General features: G+C 38.1%; 1 protein-coding gene and 1 long non-coding RNA gene across 4 annotated transcripts in view; one reads left to right on the top strand and one right to left on the bottom strand.

Moving 5' to 3' along the window:
* dclk1a (doublecortin-like kinase 1a) overlaps nt 1-26,486 on the bottom strand; it is a 51,696-nt gene that overhangs the window by 19,026 nt on the left and 6,184 nt on the right. For 2 of the 3 annotated variants that reach the window (XM_079861153.1, XM_079861154.1), the window contains exons 4-5: nt 11,963-12,062; nt 9,483-9,590 (exon numbers count right to left, since the gene is read on the bottom strand). In XM_079861153.1, coding sequence (XP_079717279.1) covers nt 9,483-9,590; nt 11,963-12,062 — 208 coding nt within the window. Of the gene's footprint in view, nt 1-9,482; nt 9,591-11,962; nt 12,063-19,332; nt 19,552-19,799; nt 19,888-26,486 lie in introns of those variants that run through there. The other variant, XM_079861155.1, reaches the window with a different exon arrangement.
* Nucleotides 16,359-23,802, top strand: LOC307152474. Its single transcript, XR_013820008.1, has 4 exons — nt 16,359-16,424; nt 17,208-17,336; nt 22,827-22,927; nt 23,642-23,802. It is a non-coding gene; the product is annotated as an uncharacterized lncRNA (long non-coding RNA).

Here is a 26,486-nt window from a genome sequence, read left to right as displayed (position 1 = left end):
TTTCGTTTTTGAATAGCAAGTGAATATTAAGATGTTTTAAAAAGCCTATAAAAGTGCTTCTTTATAAAAGCACTTTCGTCAACATGACCCTGTGCGATCTATGTGGTGTTTACAGGAACGGCACAAAGATCAATTATAGCTTGTTAGATGTCAATACTTTCAGCATTCAGTCTATTATTATTGAAAGTGATTAGTTCTAAATGGCTTCCTGCCAAAAACACTGAAGGGTTTTTGAGTGCACCAAGTTCTCTTTGAAATGCATGCAGTGAGTGTGTTTGCAGATTTTGCTGTACTTGGGGTTAAAATTGTGAAACTTTTCCTTATAAATATAGTGAAATATGTCCAAAAAAAAAACTTGTGAAGACATTTGAAGAGGTCTGTCACTATTTAAAAGGCTCAAAAACATTCAAATCATATTTTTGCTTTGAATATCAAGAGGTTTGTATGAAGGCCAAATTTTTACCTCAATATAAAAACCACTTCATCTGTCTTCACTAATATGTAAAACGTGTGTGTGTGTATGTGTGTGTGTGTGTGTGTGTGTGTGTGTGTCAGACTGGGTGGAAGAAGTACACTCATTAGCACAATCTGTGGTGCTTCATTAATTTGCTGCAAATTAATGATGCATCACTGTTTTATTTTGGGGTTAGTTCTCCAACACGTTCTCAAAGTTCCCTGTCAGAAATGGATTAAGAACGTCTAAAACAAGGAATATTCAAAACTGGACTGGATTGGGGACCAAGTATCAGTTTAAGAATAACTGATTCTGATAAATGTTCCTCATTTTATCACACCATGAATAATAATGAATGTTTTCGTTGTTAGCGGAAGGTTTGACAGCTCAAATGTACATCCATTTTCATGACTGAAAGTAATCAAATATCCCGTTCATAACCCAACCTGAGGTCGAAACTATTCCCCCCTTCCAGCACTCTCCCATAAATACACAAACATAAACGATTGAGCTATAGAGGATGTTACAGCATTGCAGGAGACTGCTGGGAGAATGCCCATAGTTTATGTACTGTATGGGATATGAGTCCAGCATGGTTTATAATACAAATATAAATTTAGACACTGAAAAGAGAGAAATGACTCTTGAGTTTGCTCTTGTGTAACATGCTCAGCTGTGGGAGGATGGATACAGTGATGTGACCTCTCTCCTCTCTCTCTCACTCTCTCTCTCTGCTGTTTACTTCTCTCTTTTTCACACCAGGTGCAGTTTGATCCGCTGTTTGCATCTGACCCTTTGTCCATAATTCAAAGCGAGGATATGATCCAAAAGGGACCGTAAAAGAGGTACAGCGTCCTCCCCTGACATACCTCTGTCCTGATCTAACACTCCCACTACAGCTCAACAGAAATAAATTCTGTCTGAATATGAATGACTTACGATCAGTCACAGAAGTTTTTCTGTTTTACTAAACACTGTTTTAGGGATTTTAATTGATTGCAACTTTTTTATTAAATTCATCACACAAATATGCGCAGAGAAAAGCCTGAAGGGCAGTTCAAAAGACATTACATTATTGGCGCAGATGAGTAAATCATTGAATAGACATTACAAAAAAAAGTGGCTTTAGAAATCAGTATAGAAAATATGAGATGTTCAAAAAATGAGAAATGATAGTGGAAATAAAGTTTAAAAAAATAAAGTAAGTATATACATGGCATAAGAACAAACATATTATATGTTTACACACAAATTATGCAATACACTATATATATAAACACAATACTGCATTATTAAAATATACAGAGCATCCAGATAGTGGTTCTGTCTGTCTTGTGGTTCGCTCTGCTCTGACTACATTCACGAAAGCGCATCTGTCTCACAGTGGATATCATTTTTAATGAAATTTCTATTTATGGTGCATCTATGTGATATGCACAACAGGCTTTCAGAGAGGAGCAAGACAGAGTGGACCAGGATACAGTAATATCAGTCCCTATGCAATAAGGGCTACGAAAAATAAAATGGTTCCATCACCAACATGCAAACAAACATGACTTTTCAATCGTTTTTATTGCAGACAAACTGATGCAGCCAGATAGCTGATAATTCTTTTTATGTTATAGTCAATATTATACATCTGTATAGACTTTTTCTTTTTAAATAGCATTCCCATTGTAGACTCCAATAATTAACATGATTCTAGTGAAATTACAACTTACATAAAAAAGATAACTACCGTACCTAACAGTACTTTTGAAATCAGTTTGAATTGGGTTTCTTACCTGTTTCCTCAGCTGATGGACAATTAAAAAAAAAAAATTATGATAATATTGGCCAATACCTCTGATATATTGTGCATCTCTGAATTCATTATGACCTAGCATTTAAAGTCAAAACAACATTCACAAATCATTGTACTTTTATAAGGAAATATATTTCTGAGTAAAACAGTGGGACTTGGACCTCAAAGACTTGAGACTTGACTTGGACCCAAAGAATTGAGACTTGACTTGGACTCAAATAATTGAGACTTGACTTGGAGTTGGACCCAAAGACTTGAGACTTGACTTGGACCCCAAGACTTGAGACTTGACTTTGACCTCAAAGACTTGAGATTTGACTTGGACCCCAAGACTTGAGACTTGACTTGGACCTCAAAGACATGAAACTTGACTTGGACCTCAAAGACTTGAGACTTGACTTGAACTTGGACCTCAAAGACTTGAGACTTGACTTGGATCACAAAGACTTGAGACTTGACTTGGACCCAAAGACTTGAGACTTAACTTGGACTTGGACCCAAAGACTTGAGACGTGACTTGGACTTGTACCCAAAGACTTGAGACGTGACTTGGACCCAAAGTCTTGAGACTTGACTTGGACTTGGACCCAAAGACTTGAGACTTGACTTGGACTTGGACTTGGACCTGGACCTGGACCTGGATCTCAAAGACTTGAGACTTGACTAGACTTTGCTATTAGGGCTCAAACTGTAGAGCATGGTGCTAGCAACACCAAGGTCATGAGTTTGATTCCCATAGAATGCATGAACTGATAAAATGTATGCAATATGGAATGCAATACATAAGTCACTTGAAACTTGACTTGGACCACAAAGACTTGAGACTTGACTTGGACTTGGACCCAAAAACTTGAGACTTGACTTGGACCCAAATACGTGTTCATTAGTTTACGATCTTTCTAACAGTCCTGTCTAATATGTATTAGATAGAACTGTTATACATAGAAAGTAGAGACAGTAATAAAAAGTTATTAGCGTATGCCGTGGGGTTGATGTCCAGTGTTGCTAGCTGAGCAGAAATACATAATCATGTTTCGCTTGGTCCCCTCAAAGTTGCGTTGGATTTTCTCCTCAGCGTAAAGGAAAAGAGGCCCATCAATCACTGTTTTTCATGTTTATAGAGTTAGTTTGAGGAGTAAATATATAGGCTATAACCGGTGTGTTTACACAGCCTTTTTAAAAATGGCGGGTGCTGGTGTTTACACACCACTACACTGGCTCAGGCGCGCGTCACAGCTACACAAGCAGGCCGAGAGCCAATGAGCTTGCAGCGGCTCATGCGCTGTACTCCGCTCTGCTCTCCGCTGCTCCATTCATTGGAATCCACGCTCAGCGAGTGCTGCTGCTTTCTGCCACCTGGAATAGCACTGTGTCTCAAGATGCTGCAATACGAAGTGTTTCGTGTGCGTTCGGCCAATCAGTGAACACTAACATCACTGGTAGTTCCTATAGTGCTGGTTTACACCCTACTCTGAAGTAGGAGCTAAATTAGTTCCTCGAACTAAAATCGTTCCTAGTTCCTGTGGTGGGAACACACCAAAATCTGGGTACTTCCCCCACTTGACTTGACTTGGACTTGGACATGGACACACAGACTTGAGACTTGACTTGGACCCAAAGACTTGAGACTTGAGTTGGACTTGGACCTGGACCTCAAAGACTTGAGACTTGACTTTGACTTGGAGTTTAAAACTAGATTAAAGACGCATCTTTTCGGCCAGGCATTCATATAATATTTTTAATCTTACAGTTCAAACTACAATCCGGCCTCTAGTTCATAAATGCCAAAGGTGAACTGGCCCCCGACTGAGCCTGGGTTCTCCCAAGGTTTTTTTTTTCTCCATTAGGTCACCTGATGGAGTTTTAGGACACCATTAGGTCACTTGATGGAGTTTTTCGGTTCCTTGCCACTGTTGCCTTTGGCTAGCTCAGTTGGGGATATTTTTGGGATATTTAATTTTATTTTATCAATCAATAAATTCCACTAGAAACAAACCTTGTTGTATTATTTTAATTTAATACTGTGAAGCTGCTTTGATACAATCTGTATTGTGAAAAGCGCTATACAAATAGACTTGACTTGACTTGACTTGGACTTTGCTATTAGGGCTCAAACTGTAGAGCATGGTCCTAGCAACACCAAGGTCATGAGTTTGATTCCCAGAGAATGCATGAACTGATAAAAGATATGCAATATGGAATGCAATGCATAAGTCACTTTGGATAAATAAATAAAAAAGCCAGATGCATAAATGTAAATTTTAACTAGTAGCCTATTTTCTTCAAGCATTGAACACCTGAGAAAAATAAATACAGAAAGTATCTTCATATTAGCATACTACATTGGGTTCAGTTTTTACAGACTATTTTTACAGAGTGTTGCTAACATCCGTTGAAATCATTCCCAAGTCATTTCCCAGGTGGAACAAGTGAATAACTTATTTCTTTGGAATAACGTGCATAGATGAATCTTTCGTTAAATGCATTAACGAAAGTTATAGTTCAGTTTTCCTGCTGTAGGGCACATGCTAATGGGTTAATGAGCTGTTTGTGGGTTTGTTAGTAACAAGCTGAGCAACTGGCTAGAATTACACAGTAAGAATAATAACAAGGTCTCTGAATTAGAGTGACAGGAGCAGCTCTACATTTCCTGTGGACAGTCAGCCAGCGGTGTTTCGAGCTGATTAAAGATTACTCTCTGGTGCTCTAATTAAAGTTTACTCTCTGGATAAACTGCTCAGATAAAAATTCAGTCGACTACAAGGCCAAGCTCCTCCGTGCAAATTCAAAGGAAAGCTTAACAGAAATTCATGAGGAGAACGACCTAAGATTATAGATCAGAAATCCATTGGAAGGATGCCTTCAGTAAATAGGACAGGCACAGAAAGACATGCAGTCTGTAATGAACCATCTCCGCCATCCCACACAGTTGTTGATAAATATGACAGAGAGAGGCTGTTTATGTCTGTCTCGCTGTGTCTTCTTTGTTAAAGCACCTCTAAATGTGCTGTCATGCTCAACACTTGATCGTACCGCTCAAACTGTGAATAATGCGCAGGATGACATGGGCTTCAGTTTTTCGTTGTGTGAAAAAACAAAAGGCTTCTTGTAACTGTACACAAACAGTACATCAGTGCCATTTGTATAGAAATTCACCATGTTCATGTGTGTTTAAAGGTGTGCAGGCCACTCTCAAACAGAAATCAATGTGCTATACTTAGCCTGACAGGGTGTATTATATAAACAACACTCATACAGTGAGCAGCTTCTCTCACAGACACTTAAAGTAAGGACAGCTAGACCTTTCTTGAAATCACTTATCTGATTCATCCCAAGAAATATCTCACATTTGACATATGCTGTCTGACAGATTAAAAGGCAGATGCCTGTTTATCAGCCAGTCTGTTTGATCCTTTCAGTGACGGGAATATTTAGTCTATAAATTGACCATCGGTTTTTCTTGTAGCTGTGAATACAATGACATTGACTACAACCTAGAAGTAGCAATAACCAAACAGCAACGCAACAGCTACAAAATTGCAATTGCAATCATATCAGTCCACTGGTCTTGCTGAGAAAGTACAGGACGCCTCCACTAAGTATACACCTGCCCACACCAGTGTGGGACTCCTAGTAGGAGAGCGAGAAATAAAGACGGTGCAAGGCATAGGTTTCAATGCTTTAGCTGCAGGTGGAGACTAATTTAAATAACCAAATAATTTTAATAAAATTTTAATGGGGTTTTTAAACTTAAAAGACCCAGAGACCACCAACCCAGACTTAATAATAATTTTCATTAAGAACCTTAAAATATCTAATGAATAATTATTACAAAAATATATCATTATATAAAAATAACGGATCATTATGGAAGAGATTTCATGATTTATTCTCATGCCGTTTCAAACTTTTGTGACTTTTTTCTTCTTCTGTGGAACATAAAAGAAGAAATTCTGAAGAATGTTTAAACTATTTTATTTATACAATGAACAAAATGTAATCAAATGTATAAAAATCACTGCATATCTTCACTGTGTAAATTAAATATACATGTATTATTATTAAAGTCTCTCAAAAGTGATTTAGTCATGAACAGTGAGGGATTTTCTCTTTTTTGTTGTTTGATTAACATTAATGACACAGACGACAGCACGTCACTTTAAGATCGAATGCATGGATCCAATGTACTGTTACATATGCGTTTTCTCTCTTAACTGTTTATTTTCACTGAAGACAAATGACTGTTTACGAGGACAGACATTTTGACACCTAAGTACTGTATGTGTATTTAACCGTTCAAGCCCAATTGCGCTGAAAAAAAGCACTCAGTTCAGTTCTTAAAGGTGCTCTAAGCGATGTCACACGTTTTTTAGGCCGAAACATTTTTTGTCCAGCAAACATCTCCTCACTATCCGCTAGCTGCCTGTCCCCTAAACACACTGTAATAAACGCGGTCTCTTGTAGACAGCCCAGGCTCCACAAACGGCAACAAAAACAAACTGGCCCAGCCTGGACCACGAAACATAACGAACGGTGTTCCAGCCAATAACCGACAAGAATGATTTGGGGGTGGGGGTTGGGGGGTTAGTGCGTGTGCACATGAAGGGGGGTGTGGGGAGTGGAGGAGAGAGAAGCATGAAGAGGGGAAGTTAGCTAGAGGCCAACGACAACGACTAACGTTAGAATTATATTCTCTTGAATTTTGATATGGCCGACACACGACCAAAGAGACTACGTTACGATGAACAAATAGCAAAGAATAGTGAAAAAGAGAAGGAATGCGCGAAGTCCCAAATTTACATCGGAAAAGCCTTCGACTCCTTCATGACTGTTTCAGGAAGCACGGAAGGGAGGGGGGTGGGGGGACGGGATGAGGAGGAGGGAGGGTCGAGCTCCCAAAAATATCGTTATAAAAAAATAACGATATTTCGATATTAACGATATATCGTTAAACTAAAAATAGTTGTCAAAAATATCAATATTTCGATATGTATCGATACTGAAATATCAGTCATCTCATTCACTCCGGTTAGATAGTGTTGTCATGACTGGGTCTGAATTTCGGCGTGGGATTGCACATAATTCTACTCATTCCAGCAGATTTTGCGCTCACATCCAAAGTGCACACACACATAATAAAGCCGCCTCTGACATACAAGTGCCAAAATGAGCTCTTTTTCGCGGCTTATTAATTGTCAAATATACTAAAAATAATGTCACAATGCCCCTCTCGGTGAGTAATAATGTAGACACAGTCGTAAACAGTTCAGGAAAAATGTGTAACAGGAACATTATTTTGGATCCGTACGTGCGTCAGCCGTCAGGTCTTCATTGAACCTTGAGGCAAAATCAAAACATTTGGGAGTATTTGGAATATGGAGCTCAAACTGAGACCCAAAATTAGCAAAAATAGATAAACAAAAGCCTATGGATAATCAAGTAAACCTATAAGTTGCTACAGTCCAGTAAATGTTCATCTTGACATGATTACTAACAGTATAAAAGTTATTCTTGCTTTTACATTATGAAAAACTTCACAGCAAAATGACACGACATGAATGTGGACATTTATAGAATCACTAAAAGGCCATTTACTTGCTAAAAAAAGTATAAACTATCAGAAGTCATGTAGAAGATAGTGTACAACAGGTTTTGATCATGGAGACAATTTAGAGCCCTTAAAAATCTCAAATATAATACAGTATAGGCTGTACAGGCTGTATAGGGTTAAGAACATTAGACAATAGTTAGAAATGGCATTAGAATTTAAGAAAATTCCATTTTTTTATATTACAGCCTATGCTCTCCATTGACCTTCTGATTGAAAACCCAGGCAGCTAAAGAATCAACATCCCAGCATAATGTCTACAACTTTTTAATTTCTTAGAACTTTATTTCGAAATTATCATCAAACTTTGCAGACCGCAGTAAATTCATTCTTAAACCAGACCAGTAATGAAACCTTTGCAAACCTGGCACATTCTCCCTCACCCCAGGGTTTCTTAAAGGATTAACGGGCTGTATTGTGAAAATGTATGACTGGCACACCAATCACTCGAAGTGAAACCGATTCCATGCTTTTATGGATCATGTCTACGAGTGTCTGCTGAGAAACAGCCGCCTGACTAGAAGTGATGAGCCACACTCTCTGAGCCTGCTTCCACTAAGCCTGCCAAACAGGAAGGGACGCCCATATATGGGCACCTCTATTGTCTCTAAGGCACAGCTCCCTTAGCCGGCGTCTCCATGACAACCGGATAGAACTCTAAGCCAAACCTCTACTCATAGAGATTCAACTGGTACGATTTAAACCAATCATATAACGGCTACAGGACGAAAATATCAACCAGCAGCTTCTAGACGTCTCTGCCACACATCTTATAGAGGTGAAGACGCAAAGGCGGTCTTTGTTAGAAAACTAGGGCACAGATACACAGTAAAGCATCAATAGGACGTGCATGTGTTTTTTTGTTTTATCCATAAACAGCTGCTTTTTTTTTTTCTAAAAACACTCATTTATACCTTTATACCTAAAATCGAATAAATAAGCAAGTAGTTGATGCACAGTCTGGTTTGCAGTACAATTTAGACTTTGCATTCAATCCAAAGTACCCTTTAACACCTTTAATACTATTAGCTTTTCGGAATATGGAGTAGCATGCATGTATTGTAACATGGCATTTGAATATGGTAATCACCAGTGCAAACTGGAACAAAAGCAAACCGCATAGTGCCTATAATTCAGATCACACACACAACAGTATTCATTGCACAACAGTTGATGTGGATCTGCAAGACTGAGTCACACTACCCCCCTCCATCTCCTCTCTCTCTCTCTCTCTCTCTCGCTCTCATCACCCCATCTACTTCCCTCCCCGTGCCTCAATATCTCATATCTCTCGTCTTTGACGATCCTCTCTACCGGGATGTGCCCTTCTGAATCAGACAGCTATATCTGAATGCAATTCCACCTCGAAGCCAGCAAACACACTCCGCTCCAGGGGTGCACACACAGAGGGGTGCTTTATTGCATGGAGAGCTGTCACACGTGCATGACTTCCTATTAGTTTGTTTTTATCTGATGTGAGAAGTAAATTATCTTCTTTTAACAAATCTTCAACCGACAAAGAGAGAATGTTTGAGAAGGGAGTTCACATGTCCACAAAAAACTATTCAGAGAAGCATTTGCTGTTGCATAAACCCGCATGCACATATGATCATTACCTGATCCAGAAGGAGACTTGCTGCGTCTGAAAAGGGCAAAGCTTCTGGGAGAACTTCTGTTTAAAGACCCCATCTTCCCATAGGACGTTGATTTCATTACTCGGCACTCTGTCACACAACAAAAATCACATTACATAGTGAAGTCCAAAAATCTAATGAAAGTACTACTATTTGGTAGCTGAAAAATGAATGTGCATTTCAGAAAGGTTTAGTATTTGGTATGTTGCCCTTCTGCTATCTATCAGAAAAAAAGGAAGATATTTTGAAAAATGTCAAGGGAGACCAATAATGTCCCGAAAGAAAGTTCTGGAATGACATGGGGGTAAGTAAATGATGCTGTCAACTAGCTGATTGCTTAATTTTCATTATTTCAATAGTTGTTAATATCACACCACCAAATGACTCTCTAGTTTGATTGCCATCTCAAATCCTCTTTAAAAGTCCTCTAAAACTCAAACTCTTCCCGAAGATAATCCTTAAACTGAAGCACTAAATTAATCCTCCTTCAAAAACAGTCTGCTTGTTCAAGCACATTTATGCAAGTGTGATCAAAAAGATGGCAGTGCCTTAACCCTAAATACAGATCAGAGACTGGGGATTACATTATATTCTCTGCAGACGAAGTGCTGCTTAGCTTCTCGCACGCTCCGTGTTTATCTGTCCCATTTTTTGCTTTTTCTGCAATAACTCTGTGTACATAATAAATTCAGAGAGCAATATAACTGTGACACCAGGTATGACAGTAAATGCCACAGTCTATTAAGGCAGGATTTATTGAAGGGCAGGATGTCACTCTACTCTTTGTCTCCATGGAGTTATATTTAGAGAGCAAGTTTCAGCCCTTATCTCTCCAGTACTAACAAATCATCTCCTTATATACAGTAAAAAGATGCTTTCTCACAATTGTTAATCACAGCCTTACATAATCGTCTTTATCGACAATACCTTAGAGTATTATGGATCAAATAAAAATTAACATGGGATATCACTGACAAACTGCTGTTATGGGGTACCATTCTGCTCATATTATATTAAATATGTGTTCTTCAGGGAAATCTTTGTCGTCAAAGACTGCCATTTTGGCTCCGTCCATCTCGCCATCGGCATGCTTCATATGTTTCTCTCGGCTCTGATCAAAACTCATTAGAACGGCACGTGTCCCTCGACTAGTGCCTTCATAATTAAATCTATACTCATGATTGACTGCACTCGCTCTAATTCACCATGATAAATCATCTGATATTCTTCATTACATTTGCTCTGCACAATGCAGCTCTAATGCGGTAATAGCCACTGGTAATAACTCAATAGAATTATAAATTAATCGGTCAGATAGATATATAGATAGATGGGTGGATGGGCATAAAAAAGACAGAAAGATGGAGAGATGGACAGACAGAAATATAGACAGATGGCAAATAGATGGATACTTTGATGGAGAGATAGACAGACACACAGATGGATAGATAGATTGTCTTTTGTTATTTGATTAACATAAAGGACACAGACTGTATGGTAGGCCTATATTAGGCTGCTGTCACTTTAAGACGAATGCACAGATCCAATATTGATACAAATTCTATTTTCTCCTGTAACTGTTAACGTTTGCTCAAGACATAACCGACTGGGTTTACGTGAATACTCTGCAAGCCCGGCATTTTGACATATTTTGCGTGTATTTGACCGTTTAGGCGCAGACAGGTGAGTTAATATCAGAAATGTCCCATTTTAAGAAAGTCACATTACATGATTCTACTGATATGCAGGGTTTTTAAGGAGGGGAGGAAAGTAATGCGGCACAATAATCGTTTATCTTGATCTTCGTATTTTAATAATCGTTGTAAGCCAAAATCATAGATAGATAGATAGATAGATAGATAGATAGTTTTTACATCCAATGAGGAAATTATGGGGCAAAGCATCCAACAATAATAGAGAGAGCTCTTCCGAATACACTTCAGAAAACTGGGGCGCCTGCTCTTTACTGAGCTCACATCAGCACAGAAGAGTCAAACCGGCAACAGCCTTTGTCTCTCTACACCATCAATGAAAGGAAACCAGACAGAGCCACATACAGATTCTCATTTCCTGATGACAACACAACAGGAAAACACTGAGAGGAGAGGAGAGGAGAGGAGAGGAGAGGAGAGGAGAGGAGAGGAGAGGAGAGGAGAGGAGAGAGGTCTATCTATCTATCTAAGTGGAGACGGCAAAAACCCTAAAGTGGTTGGTGTAGGCGTTAAGGGGGAATATGCCTTTCTTTTATATTCCACATTTGTGTGATGAATTTTTAATGGACTCATTCATAAGTTGCTTATGAACTAAATGGTAACAGGATGTTCTTCATTCAAGATGGGACAAAGAGAAAGTTTCTGTGTAGGTGGAAGATGCCATCCACACAGACCTTATGCTGATGAGATCATGATATGTAGTGTTCTTTTGTTGAAATGGACACAAAGGAAACTACTGAAGAGCTTTACCGCTCTCATCCAACAGGAAGTCATCCTGGTAACGGAACTTCTCCGGGCCGCATGCGATGTAGATGTCCTCCTGACCGAAAAAATCTTGAAGGCACATGACCTGCGATTGGAAAGAGAGAAAGTCATTAGCAGCATTAGATCCATTACAGCATCTGAATGTCTATTAAACAAAGGCTTAAGGACAGAAACCCTAATGATCAAAGAGCCCAAATCACAGATTCAGCCTTCCTCCTTCAATAATGAATGAGATGGTTTGGTCGTGATCACCACCCAGAAGGCTTTGCTGAGCACATCTCTAATGTCTTTTTAAGATGAGTAACCACCAGCCCTGTTACTGTTGATTGCCCCTAATCAAGAAGAAGTTAGATCTACAAGCCAAGCCTCATTTCCCATCAGCCCTTTGGCAGTCTATGGGGACGGCTGCAGTGAAAACCTTTTTAAAGATTGATCATTTCAGACAATGAATCAAGGGGACAAAAGGTAAACAAATGCATATATAATCAGCCTTGAGCACAGCACAAAACACACATGGGGAATACACAGGCCCTTTTCAGAGAAGAACCATGACATTATTCCTGTTTTATGACAAAGTATGATTTCTAGCCCCCTAAAGCATGAATGGAGGGAACGGATGATTTTTCATTAGCCAGATGGACATCGTTTGAATTGAAGGAAGAGGGTATAAACACTTTTAGAGAAACTTGATTTTAGTTTATTGATTTGATTTGATTCCGAGGGGATTGGAAACAGATATTGAGATTTTTATTTGCTATGTCATTCCAGTTATTATAAAATGATTTAAGTGAAAATAAATGATACCTTGTGAAATATGAATATGAGAACACAATTTTTGCATTTTTTGAAGAAAATGTGACAATAGAGTTGTTCTCAGTGGTTAAAGCATGTTTCTATGCAGTTGGCAAGTAGTTTTGTGCATTTTTAACATGTTGCTAGGTAGTTTCTAAGGTGTTCTCTAGGTCCTGTTTACCCCTGGTATTAAGATGCGTGTTGGTCGACCGGATCATAAGCAGACAAGGGAAACACCTGGTGTTTTAATCCGTCTCTTTTGTCCACTTTTAACCACTTCTGTCCTGATTTCTTCGAGGTAAGGATCTATGAATGTGTGTAAATGTATGGACTTTTTCAGATCTTTCCATCTATTGGATGAAATAAGCATGCCATAGTATTATTATTTCTCCCTACTATGGAAGTCAATGGGGTCCATCAACTATTCGGATACCGACATTTTTCAAAATAGCTTACTTTGTGTGCAGCAGAAGAAAAAATTCATACAGGGTTGAAACAACTTGAGGGTGATTAAATTATGACAGAATTTAAATTTTTAAGTGAACTATTCCTTTAATTCAAATGGCTGATTTATTTAGGAATGAAGCCAATGAGACTGTCATTATGCTATCATTGGCTCACTCGATTCGTTAAAAAACGAAATACTGCTGTGCTGTGTGTTGCTCAGAGATGCACAACAGTTCTACAGTGGCTTTGTTGTAACTGTTTTTATTGGTGTAATTGAGCAAAGACAATATTAACAATATTGTGTCTAAAATGTAGCACAAAATTAACTTCTTGTTTATTGAACTGTTGTATAAAATCAATTCCACATTTGCAATCGTTCAGATACTCGGGTAAACACAGCTTTCTTGCTCGTGTGATATTGCTATATTATACAAATATAAGACAAAAACTCATTCAGGGGCATTTTTTCCCCCAATATCTTGAATTTTAGGGGCATATAACTGCATTCTAATAGACTTAATCACAAAGTCAGTCATTGCCCTGCATCTTGTTCGTCACTAAGCAACTGTGTGCAATGCAAGATGATGTACAGGTCTGAGCCGGGGTTGGGTGCGTTAAATGCACTAATACTTTTAACGCGTTATTTCCCCCATAATTAATCTTACCAAATTAATGCGTAAAATCGACAGCCCTAATTGTAATATACAGATCTATGATATACAGCATCACACCACGTCTTATTGCCATCTTCTTCCAGCCTAAAGAAATGAGGTATGGTTAACACTGATTGGCCAACGCAGTTGTCAACAAGAAGCTCCTTTCACCAATGAGAAACCTTTCGGCACGCCAATTTCTCCGACCTGCAGCTATCCCTGTCTCCTTGATGCAAAAACATGTTGTAAATAGAAACCTTTAACGCTGTTGGCTGACAATAAATCACATTTAACTAATCTTAATTTAGGCATTGGTCCACCCTGTTTCTCCAAGATCCACTCAATTTAAAATGTCTGGCCTTGCCACTGGTTTAATCATGTTGCTGGGCAGTTGCAAAGGTATTCTGAGTGCTTTAGCTCAGGCAGTTGCTAAGGTGTTGTAGCAAAATTCTTCTCAACAAGCTACAAAAGTGTTTTTAATGATTAGTCGCCCTCATGTCGTTCCAAGCCCGTAAGACTTTCGTTCATCTTTGAAACATAAATGAAAATATTTTTGATGAAATCTGAGAGCTTTCTGTCCCTTTATTGACAACTACCGCTTTTACGCTGCATAAAGTTAAAGAGATTGTAAAACGAATCCATATGCATTGAGAGCTTTAGTCTACATTTTCTGAAGAGACACGATCGCTTTATATGATACAGATTTAATGTAGGCTTTTATAAACATTTATCAACTCACACATCAGTTTTGGTAAACGGAAGCTCAAGCATGTTTGCTTGATTTATGAGAACCAATGAGGTTCATTCTAATGTTACGCAGCACTTTTAGCTTCCTCAAGAACCAATGAGGTTTATTTTCGTGTTACGCAGCACTTTTGAGCTTCTCCAAGAACCAATGAGGTTCATTCTCGTGTGTTACGCAGCACTTTTGAGCTTCTCCAAGAACCAATGAGGTTAATTCTAGTGTTACGCAGCACTTTTGAGCTTCTGCAAGAACCAATGTGGTTTGTTCTTGCACATCAAGCATGTTCGGTTGCGCTTCTGTTTATGTTCGCTTATCAATATTTATATGTGAATAAAAGCCTAAATTAAATCTGTTCATCATATAGCAATCAAGTTTCTACAGAAAATTCATATGGATTATTTTTACGATCTCTTTATGAACTTTTTGAAGTGTCAAAGTGGTAGTTGCGTAGCTGTCAATAGAGGGACAGAAAGCTCTCAGATTTCATCAAAAAGATCTTCATTTGTGTTCCGAAGATGAACGAAAGTCTTAAGGGTTTGGAACAACATGAGAGTGTAATTAAAGAAATGTTTTTGGTGAACTAACTCTTTAATCCATTCAGAACACAATTGCTATAGCAGCATGCTAAGCACTCAGGAAACAAATTGTAAGTCTGATTGCTTGCAAATGTAATAGCACACTTCTCCTCAACAAGCTGCACAATTTGAGGTATCATTCAGCACAAACAGATGAATTATGCAACAAAGTTCAGTACCTAGAGTTAAATGTCACAGAAGTCACAGATTAATGCAGATCAATTTATGGCATTTTCAGGCGCAAACAACATTAGTTAAATGGCATGGCACAGTTTACAACATGTGGTGTAGGCTACTAAGATACGAGAAAAAGAAGAGGAGGATAAAAGGGACTGTTCTGAGAACTATATGGCCAAAACAGCAGGAGCTCCGGCCTTAAGGATCAGAATTTTTCAGATGTTTTTCACCAAGCGGTTCCACATCAGGGCACGCCACGGATCGAAAAGACCTCTGGGATGAAGGTGATGTGCGAAAAGAGATGAGAGAGAGTGAGAAAGTAAGAGAGATGGAAGCAGCAAAGCGTCAAACACAGGCTGACGGAGATAGCTGTCTCCCAGAGCGAAAAAGTAGCTTTGATGTCGCAAAGAAATGTAAAAACAAGTTCGCTTATGCAACGACTGTGATCAGAAGTTCTCTGTTTCTCTAAGTGGAACAGACAAAGTGATCAAGCTGGCACAATAAATAGCAGAGATATCCAAATATTAAATGCGTATAACATGGATTATTTCTGAACAGCAGCTTTGATGGAGATGTTAAAAGTTTGGCAAGGACGTTAAATAAAAAAGAATTTGTTTAATTTTCCATTAAGCATGCAATAAACTTCAAAATTTTTAATTCTTCATTATTTTCCCTGAAAGAAATCATAAATTATTAAATTAAAATGGTATGTTTTGCAGGTTAGATGGGCACAGTCTCCCCCCAAAAGTAACTGGATAGTTAGTTCCCGTTTTGCAATGCTTCAATTGCGCCATCTAGAGGAAAATGTGGGGTAGCGCATGATGGATTTGTCTTCTGTTGTGCTGATGTAGAGCAACAGACCTTATTCACAGCAGCGCCATCTTTGATTTCAGTATGTTGCACTGTTTTTGGATTGTTCTGCTCACGAAACTCAGCAAAAATATATTTCCAAGAAATGTCAGTAGACTAAAAACTCCAGACAATATGAGCTGTGGAAAATTATAAGTGATGCTGGAGCTTTATACAGCTTTTTACAGCGTATGCCATTGAGAAACACGGTAAGTCTTTCTCTCACAGCCTCGCTTTCCTGCTCTGAATAAGGTCTATTCAAAACATTTCATGTTCTTTATTATTTGCTGTGAATATGTGCGGGTTAAATTCATTACTAGAATAGAGCATTTACCTAAATTAAATAGTGCAATGATTTATGAGACTACTAGGTGTCGCTGTTTACATACACTAAGAAAACAAGAACAGCAATGAAACTGGCTATATTTTTGCATGTAAATCTAATAAAAATTATCTGGCAAACTTGATTATCTCATTTATTGATTCAAAACTTCAATGTCAGTAATAAAACACTCAAACATACCAATTCCATCACTCTTTCACGCACAAAACTAGGTCAGAAAATGTGTCTTATACAGCACCCTTATTAGCATGAGCAGTACATGTTTCAAATGATTAATTATATCAATTATATTTAAATTCAATTATAATATTATAATTATAAAATTTAAATATGTTAACAGAAATTTAACACAGTTTAAAACAAAGATACTCTGTACCGTAAAATAATAAATGTCAACTTAAGATGAATAGGATGTTTTTTGAACAAAAACTTTAAATGCTGATCTAATTTGAAGAAGAAGAAAAACATATCTGAAAAATGATTGACTTTTGGACCCCACTGAATAAATTAAACTAAAGTTTGTGTTTTGAAATGTCTCTTCAAGGCAGTGTTTTGCTGCAGTACAGATGCTCCATCTTGTTCTCACCCTCGGCTCTGCTAATTCAGCAAGAAAAAAAAACTGTGATATGCTATTTTTAATCACTCTCAGGAAAGTTTCACAGAGGAACAGAATTCTGTACAAAATGTCTGGAACTACTTGAGGAACTGAACAGAAAGTGAGGCCAGTCTGGGTTGTATCTGCAGTACAGACGTCATCAAAAAGGAGGACAATATGAAGGTATAAGGACAAAAAAAGATCCAAAAATAATCCAAAATTAAGGTGATGTAAAATTATTTTGGTATGAGAAAGTGGGAAAGCTGATCACCAACCAGATATTTTTTCTTTAACATGGCATGATATAAGGCAGAACCTGATTTTACCAAATGCAACATGTTCTATCAACATCTTTGTTGATCCTGGAGCAACATTCCAATCAACCAATCAGATTTGAGGGACAAGTTTACAGTTTATGTCAAGTTTAGGCTTACAACCATGCAGGCTTAGGTGCTTCTATATCAGTGTTATTCACCTATCATTTCCCTCTGATTTAAGACATAATTTATGGGCAGGGTTAGGTTTAGGATTAGGGTTATGGTTAGGATTACATTTTGGAACAGGAATGTTGTTCCAGGATCAACAAAATATGTTGACCCCTAACTCTGCAAAATCTGGACGTGTCATGATATTAGCCCATGGCAGTAAACAGTTTTAACTGTTTGCATCTATTTGATTTGATTTAAATCATATTTTCAAAATACATTTATTCAAATTATCACTACTATTACAGAAATCTTACCTGTTTCTTCCCGTTTCATTTATGTATGCATCACATGAAGTTTATTAGTTTCTGTTAAATAAACAGTGTGTAAAAGATGTGTAATCAAAATGGATGGAAATTTTATATGCAATTCAAATACATAAATCTTAAATATAGGCCTACAGTATGTCAGGTTTATGTTTTGTTCTAAGGACTCTTATGTTGATATTCTGTTTTGCTTCCTTAGTTCCTGTTTCCCTGCTTTGTTTAGTTTCGGTTTCTTTGGTTACTGGTTATGTCCTTGTTTGTTTCTATAGTTATGTATTATTTTCACCCGTGTCTTGGTTTCCTTTGTATTAACCCTGTATTTATAGCCCTGTGTTTTAGTTGTTCTTAGTCAGGTTTCATTTAAACATAGTGTGGTTTGCATTATTCTCAGATTGATCACTGGATTATTAAGAAAGATATTATTTATCTAATTTTGAGTGTACTGTCAAAATGTACAAAAAAAAATTGGAAGGTTTTTTTTTTATTTAAAACAATGCTATTCAACAAGTTTTTGTTAATTGAATTAAAGCTGAAATAATAAAATACATAAATAATAGATGAAAACTTAAAAAAAAAAAAAAAAGTGAAATGTTGCCTTGGCAGATAGCTGAAATAAAAACAAGTTGAAGCACTAAAATTACTAAAAACTAAAACTGAAATAAAATGAAAAAGAAATAAAAATATTTAATAAAAAAACATAATTACTAAAACTTAAACTAAAATCTAAAATATTAAAAGCTAATTCAAAATATTAATGAATACTATAACAGTAAATAAATAATACTAAAATATCACTGGTCCACAAAAAGAACAATAATGTGTATTAAGAAAATAAAAACAGTAAATTTTTATGCCATGTTGCCAACTGTCTTCAAATACATGAATGTTAGTGAGAGACTAATGTTTGTGAGAGCAGCAGCACCATGCAGTCATTGGTTGGACAAACAAAGCCCCGCTCCAAACTCATGCCATTGGTTGAGCCAGGGTTGCTATGTCAGGCCGATCAGAGCCAGTGTTTTTACTTTTCAGGGAACCTACAAACAGATTACTGATAGTAGTATCTGCATATTAAACCGAGAAAGTTGAAAATATTCTACATAAAAAAACACATCAACTCTAAACACTGCGGCATTTCACAGACAGCCCTCGGGTAACCTCACTATCCTGAGCGGCGCTGTCCTTGGTGCTGAGCGGCGCTGTCTCTAGCACTGCAACAGAGACATTTTTTCCATCGACAAAGTGAATAGACCCACAAGATGTTATACCATGTGTTTGCTGGCAAGAGACAGAAACAAGCTATGTTTGCAGTCAAATGTGGAGAGAAATAACAAGTGCCTCAAAAGTGCAGCAACACAAACAAAAACAAGGGCAAAAGCGTCTCCTCCCTTACTTTCTCAAAGTACTCATTCAGGGTTAAAGTGCAAGTACCAGACTGGTGGTTAATCCCATTAGTATCAGGTGATGGGACCCAGATTAGTTGTCCCGGTCAAGAGGCCAGAGTGGAATCTGTTGCCATGACATAGGTGAAGTAATGTGACCCGCATGAAGGATCCAACGAGATGCCAGCTCATGCTTTCACACTCATCCTCAGCCCATGTGGACGCCCACAGACCTGCACATGCGTGCGTGTGTAAAGCAGCAGGGAGTCTGTAGGGGTAGAAATGTAGAACATCACACCGCAAGCTCATATACAGCCATCCTACACACATATGTGCATGTTTGTGTGGGTGTTTGTGTGTGTAAATGTGCGTAGAGGGAGTGAGGGAAGAAAAGAAGGCCTAACAATATGAGGCGGTATGACAGCATTACGATCGTGGGAGGCTCATGTCTCATCAAAACAGGCTGGTCCTTAAGCAGAAGAAGCTTATCAGACAACAGATTGAAGTAATGCCCACCTCCATCTGAGTGTTCCTCAAGCCTCCGCACAGTGTTCAAAATAACTGATGTCTTTAGCTTGTTTGCATTCGGATGAGATGAAACGCAAGATGAATTTGACGCCCTGACATTTGACAATGTCACATTTGAACCTGATGACATAGTTGGGTACATCTTTTAGGTCCAGGACTTTCTTTCTTCTGTGGAACACAAAAGGAGATGTAAGGCATGATGTTCACGTTCTTGTTTTTCTATATAATGAAACTATGTGATCTCTCATGCTCCAAAAAGAACAAAATGGCATCACAAAAGCACCATTAAAGGGATAGTTCACCCAAAAATGAATTACTCACTCTCATGTCGTTCCAAACCCGTAAGACTTTCGTTCATCTTCGGAACACAAATGAAGATCTTTTTGAATAAATCTGAGCGCTTTCTGTCCCTCCATTGACAGCTACGCAAATACCACTTTGACGCTTCAAAAAGTTCATAAAGAGATCGTAAAACTAATCCATTTGCATTGAGCAGTTTAGTCCAAATTTTCTGAAGAGACTTAATCGCTTTATATGATGCACAGATTTAATTTAGGCTTTTATTCACATATAAACCTTCATCAACTCACACATCAGTATTGGTAACGGAAGCTCAAGCATGTTGGCTTGATGTGCGAGCCGAGAACCAATGAGGTTAATTCTTGCGTTACGCAGCACGTTTGAGCTTCGCAAGAACCAATGAGGATCTTCATTTGTGTTCCGAAGATGAACGAAAGTCTTACTGGTTTGGAATGACATGAGGGTGAGTAATTAATTACAAAATTTTAATTTTTGGGTGAACTTACACTTTAAACTTGTCCGTATGACTTGTGAAGACTTCTGAAATCACACATTTAACAGCTCAATAACATTGAAAATATGTCACTTTAAGATGCATGTCACTATGTTTGATGCAGATTTTTCACATTCACAAAAATATTAAGACGCACAAATCAGCATATTAGAATGATTTCTGAAGGATCATGTGACACTGAAGACTGGAGCTGCCTTGGTCAGCATATGAGAATTCTTTCAAAAACATTAAAAAATCCCATAGTCATGTTAGTCTGTTTTAGTCTGTTCCTCACACAAAACTATTGTATGACTATTGGACATCTGCCTTTATTATGCTTTTTGGGGGTTAATTTTTAAAGCAAGAGCAGCCTAAACATTTTACCCAATATCTCCTTTATGTTTCACGGAAGAAAGCAAATCATGTATGGTTGAAATGATAAGGGGTAAACAGTGACAGAAGTCTCATATTTGTGTGCACTGTTCCTTTAAGAGCACCAGGAGTCATGGGAACAGCCCTAATAAAGTCACTGTCTGCTTCTTCAGATGAATTAGCTGCCATCTTTATCTCCTAAATCAGGCCTGCTAAATGCCAAGCAGACTACAAGAGCAGTTACATAAGATCTCAATTACATAAGACAGATTCTATGCCAGAAGTGGGAGGAGATTAGGATTCGTTTTATTATTACAGAACTGCGGCGAACGATAAAAAATCATGTCCTCCGAGAAAAGGCTACAGGAAAAGTAGCAGCTTCAGATGATCAGACTGTTTCTCTCAGTTTCTTCACTCTCTCTTTGATGATAGTCTCACCAGATAGTCTCTCATTAGAAAGTTCAGTGTGGACGTTATTATTACAGAACACATTAAAAGATAAGGGTGTGATAATGATGATTATGATGAATTAATTATGAGCGTTTCTCAAAGAGATCATTTTCAAAGTCATCTAAGAGCATTTAAAGCAGCAACACTTGTCTAGAAGAAAAACAAAAGAGTAATGAAAAACAGAACATGAAAAAAATAAAGCCAGTAGGGGTGCACGAGTTAACAAGACAGATATAAATGCCCCTAAAAGTTTGGCTTCCATTGTGTGCGGTTTTGGCAGCAGACCCACATTGAAATGATTTGCATTGAGAGCTCATTTGCTGAGCAAACACACACACGGTGCTTTCATGCCCCAACACAAGCTGTTGATACAAAAGTTCACATACTTGTATACACACACACCTGGTTGGAGTGACTCAGCAAAAGCAGCAGACTGACTAAAATCAGATCTCCAGATACCTGCTGTTTGACACGCTACACCATGCTCAGAATAAATGAGGATGGATGAGCTAAACCAACAACTGCACTTCTTTTGGTGGTGTGGGGGGGGGGAGGAGGAGCAATTCACTGCAGTTTATTTTCAAATGCTGTCTGTGTTGTTGTAGCACCAAGTTTATGAAATGAATTATGCAAATCAGGTAACAACACAAACATGCTCACAAAATCTGTGTCGAAAGCAATCTGCATGGCACAATTCTCAATCTTGTGAGTCAATTGTGAGTTCAAAGTTACCAGAGAATGCAACAGACTGGCGTACTTGGCGAGAATGTGTTTTTGCAAATTCTCGAGATAGACGGACAATTTGACCATTGCGCCTTTGTGTCTTTTGCAGCATCTAATTCACAGAACGTGTTTAAAACATGAGATGCAGGGCAGAGATGTGTTCATTAAAGGGATAGTTCGCCCAAAAAGGAAAATTCTGTCATCATTTACTCAGCTTTAAGTTGGTCCAAACCCACATAAATGTCTTTGTTCTGCTGAACACAACGGAAGATATTTTAAAGAATGTTTGAAACCAAACTGTTGTGGGGCACCATTGACTTCCATAGTATTTTTTTTTTCTATACTATGAAAGTCAATGGGTCCATCAACTGTTTGGTTACCCATATTCTTCATAATATCTTCCTTTGTGTTCAGCAGAAGAAAGAAATGTATACGGGTTTGGGACAACTTGAGGGTGAGTAAATGATGACAGAAATGACAATGACTTGTTTTTTTAATGCAGCACAGCGCTTTTGCAGCACATTTAGCACCACGTACAGTACAAAAGTGGTGAAATTTGCCTCTTAGTTTTTACTAAATACAATACATGAGAACATAACTGAAACCCAGATTAAACTTCAGTCCTAGATTGGGTTGTTAATCCAGATTTGGATTTTAATATGGATTTAACTCACCAGGAAACAAAGAAATTCTGCTGACTGCAAAAACTGGGGACAGCGAGACCATATGCCAAAGGCAGAATATCTGGCCCTTTCATTGGAGAGGAGGGGAACGAGAGGTGAGGAGAGCTTGAGAGGGGGTAAATGGCCCTCCAGACAATGGAGACTGAAAGACATGGTTAATTAAGCAGGGTGTGCGTATGCAATGGGGCGGAAAATCTGTTATGTCCGTATGACAAACTCCAGGAAGAGCGAACACATGAGTGATTGCCGATTACACGCCTGCTATGTCTCTGCCTCGGCCTGAAGCATATGCCACAGGTCATTACGAATCAGTTGCAGTATGCAGGACACGTCTGCCTGGTTATTTATGTGTGTGTGTGTGTGTGTGTAAGTGTGCATGTGTGTGTAAATATAGGCTTAACGGATAAGAACAAGAGAGCAATGTCCGCGGCCTAAACCACTTATCGTACGTCTACCTCTCCCTCAGACTGAACTCCCCACACACTCCGACACACACTACTGCCCACAGTGACGTCACAAAGGCTCAGGCCGTTACTAAGCAACTGGATCACATCGTCATAGAAACTGTTGAGGGGGGGGGGGGTGATCAGTTTCTTTGGAAGGAGAGATCATAAGAGAACAAAAAGCATGGATAAAATTAGCTCATGTCCAAAGTCCTGTCCTTTGTGAGGAAAGACAAACCAACACTGCACTAGTACACCGCATAGTGAAGATGTGTGTGAAAGTCAAAGACATTTGTCTGAGTCTGTGCATGGTTGCAGACGATAGTAAACGGGTTAGTTCTGACACATGTTAATTGTGAATTTCAGCTGCATGCCCTCTTTGCTCCGTCTGTCAGCAGTGTCCTCCAGAAGCATTGCACCACAAGCAAAACTCTGAGCCTGCACTCAGTTGAACCAGAAATGGATCCAGGTCCAGGATCCAGGTCAGTGGCCATCTGAGGGGACAAATCAGATGAGGCACAGAAAACTTATGTAATTCGGAACTATCTATATGCAAAGCACCTGAATCAATCAATAAACTAGTGGTGCTTGTCAAACTCGTCCTACCGTGGGATACTAATGTGTTGTGGATAGTTGGCGGGATGTTGCTTTGTGGTAGCTAGGGTGTTCTGGGTGGTAACTAGGTTGGTTACTAGCTCAAGTCAAAAGGAATGACCCCCATCTCTCTATGGTACTCATTAGCGTATCGCATTTAAAAGCTAAACTATCCACAAAAAAAGTTTTAAAAAGTTACCATAGTAAGGTGGTTTAACTGTAGCACAATGTTGGGTTTTATATTTCAAGAGCGATTATAACATAAACATCACTAATAAACACATATTTCATACCAATAATTAAGAATGCACATAATATGTGCGCAAAAACTGATAATTTTTTGCTGATATTAAACTGACACTTTTATCAGCCAATAAGAATGTCCACTTCCGTTCAAAGGTTTCCAGTTGGTAAGATATTTTTTAATGTTTTATAAGGTTTTTGCTCATCAAGGCAAAAATAAATCGTAAATATATAATAGCAAAAACCTGTATTTTCTTCCTGTTTTCGGTCAAAGTCCACAGTAGTCGATTGTCGAGTTCATGCGCGTGATAACCTATGCACGTGAACTCGACAATCGACTACTGTGGACTTTGACCGAAAACAGGAAGAAAATACAGGTACAGTGCTATGCATAAGTTTAGACACCCATACTAAAGTTGACTAAAAAGAGGAATAAAAAAATCATCTTTTGGAAACTGAACTTAATGCCTTAATTTAAAAAATTAGGAAAAATCCAACCTTTAAGGACACCAATTTTCTTTGTGAATGAATAATGTATCGTAAATAAATAAATGTTCTTCCTTAAAATACAGGGTGCATAAGTTTGGACACCCCTATGTTAAATTCCCATAGAGGCAGGCAGATTTTTATTTTTAAAGGCCAGTTACTTCATGGATCCAGGATACTATGCATCCTGATAAAGTTCCCATGGCCTTTGGAATTAAAATAGCCCCACATCATCACATAGCCTTCACCATACCTAGAGATTGGCATGGAGTACTTTCCATAAGATCATCTCTCAATGCAAATCAAACCAGCTATTAGGCTAACTGAAATAAAACCATGCCAATCTCTAGGTATGGTGAAGGCTATGTGATGATGTGCAGCTATAAAAATCTGCCTGCCTCTATGGGAATTTAACATAGGGGTGTCCAAACTTATGCACTCTGTATTTTAAGGAAGAACATTTATTTATTTACGATACATTATTCATTCACAAAGAAAATTGGTGTCCTTAAAGGTTGGATTTTTCCTAATTTTTTAAATTAAGGCATAAAGTTCAATTTCCAAAAGATGATTTTTTATTCCTCTTTTTAGTCAACTTTAGCATGGGTGTCTAAACTTATGCATAGCACTGAATGTGCGCTGGCTGAAATAACATCATTTTTATTCATATCTTTCACATCTACTGCAGTCAGATTCACCGCGTTCACTCTGAAGGAATCACTCACATGGCTGTGCACTTGTAATGACACATCAAGGATGTTAAGAGGCTAAAAGCAGGTTTAAAACTTGCCCCATTGAAGTCAACAGGGTGCAAATTTTAAAAAGAGGATAACACAGTGTAGGCAACACCGATTTTTGTCGTTGTTCTCTGTATTGACAGCACTCCAAATTGACAAAAAAATGAGCTCAATGTTAAAATTGACCGGAGTTCTCCTTTAACATTTTTAAAATGTATTGTATTCCTGTGATGGCAAAGCTGCATTTTCAGCATCATTACTCCAGGCTTCAGTGTCACATGATCCTTCAGAAATCATTCTAATCATTCAAGACACCAATTTTTATCAGTGTTGAAAACAGTTTTGCTGCTTAATATTTTTGTGGAAACCATGATGCATTTTTTCATGATTGTTTGAAGAACAATTTTATGCATCCTTGCTGATTAAAAGCATTGATTTCTGTCAAACAACTGTACTGACCCCACACTTTTTTAGTGGTAGTGTATTACCAGCTCTATTTAACACTAATCGTCTTCAAATCAACATAACCCACAGAATTCCACAGATCTTTTTCCATGAAATCACTCCAGAAATAGTTTATAAATGGCTTGCCACTGACAATTTTCATCCTATAAATGCCAACCTCAGTGCTTTTAGTGAGGTCTCTCTTAGATGATAACTCACACAGCATTCAAGCACACACATCTATAAGCACACTCATTTATACAGAGCCGTAGTATGTTTTGCTCTATTCTGGTACAACATCACTGCGTTTTACACCATAAAACCTGTCACAACCCATACTTCACTTCCTATAGTAAAACTCCAGAGAGAAGTCTCACCATATGTAGGAAGATGGAATAAGACCTTGATCTACTGTCTCTGGCCTCATTATACAGGTTATCAGAAAGGTGCCATGAGACTCACGCAAAGACCCAAAAACCCAGATCTCTCATGATCCTGAGCTTTTTCCATTCATTCACATTTCATTTCCACATAGAGATACATGCGTCTCACATGCATTCTAGCATCTGATGTCTATTTTTACAATCATGACAGGTGCTACAGACATCAGAGCTAGAGGCAGATGTTGGTTCTGTTATAATGAATAAATCACTGAATATGTCAAGGCTTGTTGTCAGATATATGAATTCAGACTCGCATGAACAGAA

Source organism: Squalius cephalus (genome assembly GCF_949319135.1).
Source record: "Squalius cephalus genome assembly, chromosome: 24".
Taxonomy (NCBI): domain Eukaryota; kingdom Metazoa; phylum Chordata; class Actinopteri; order Cypriniformes; family Leuciscidae; genus Squalius; species Squalius cephalus.
This window is presented reverse-complemented; position numbering and strand designations above follow the sequence as displayed.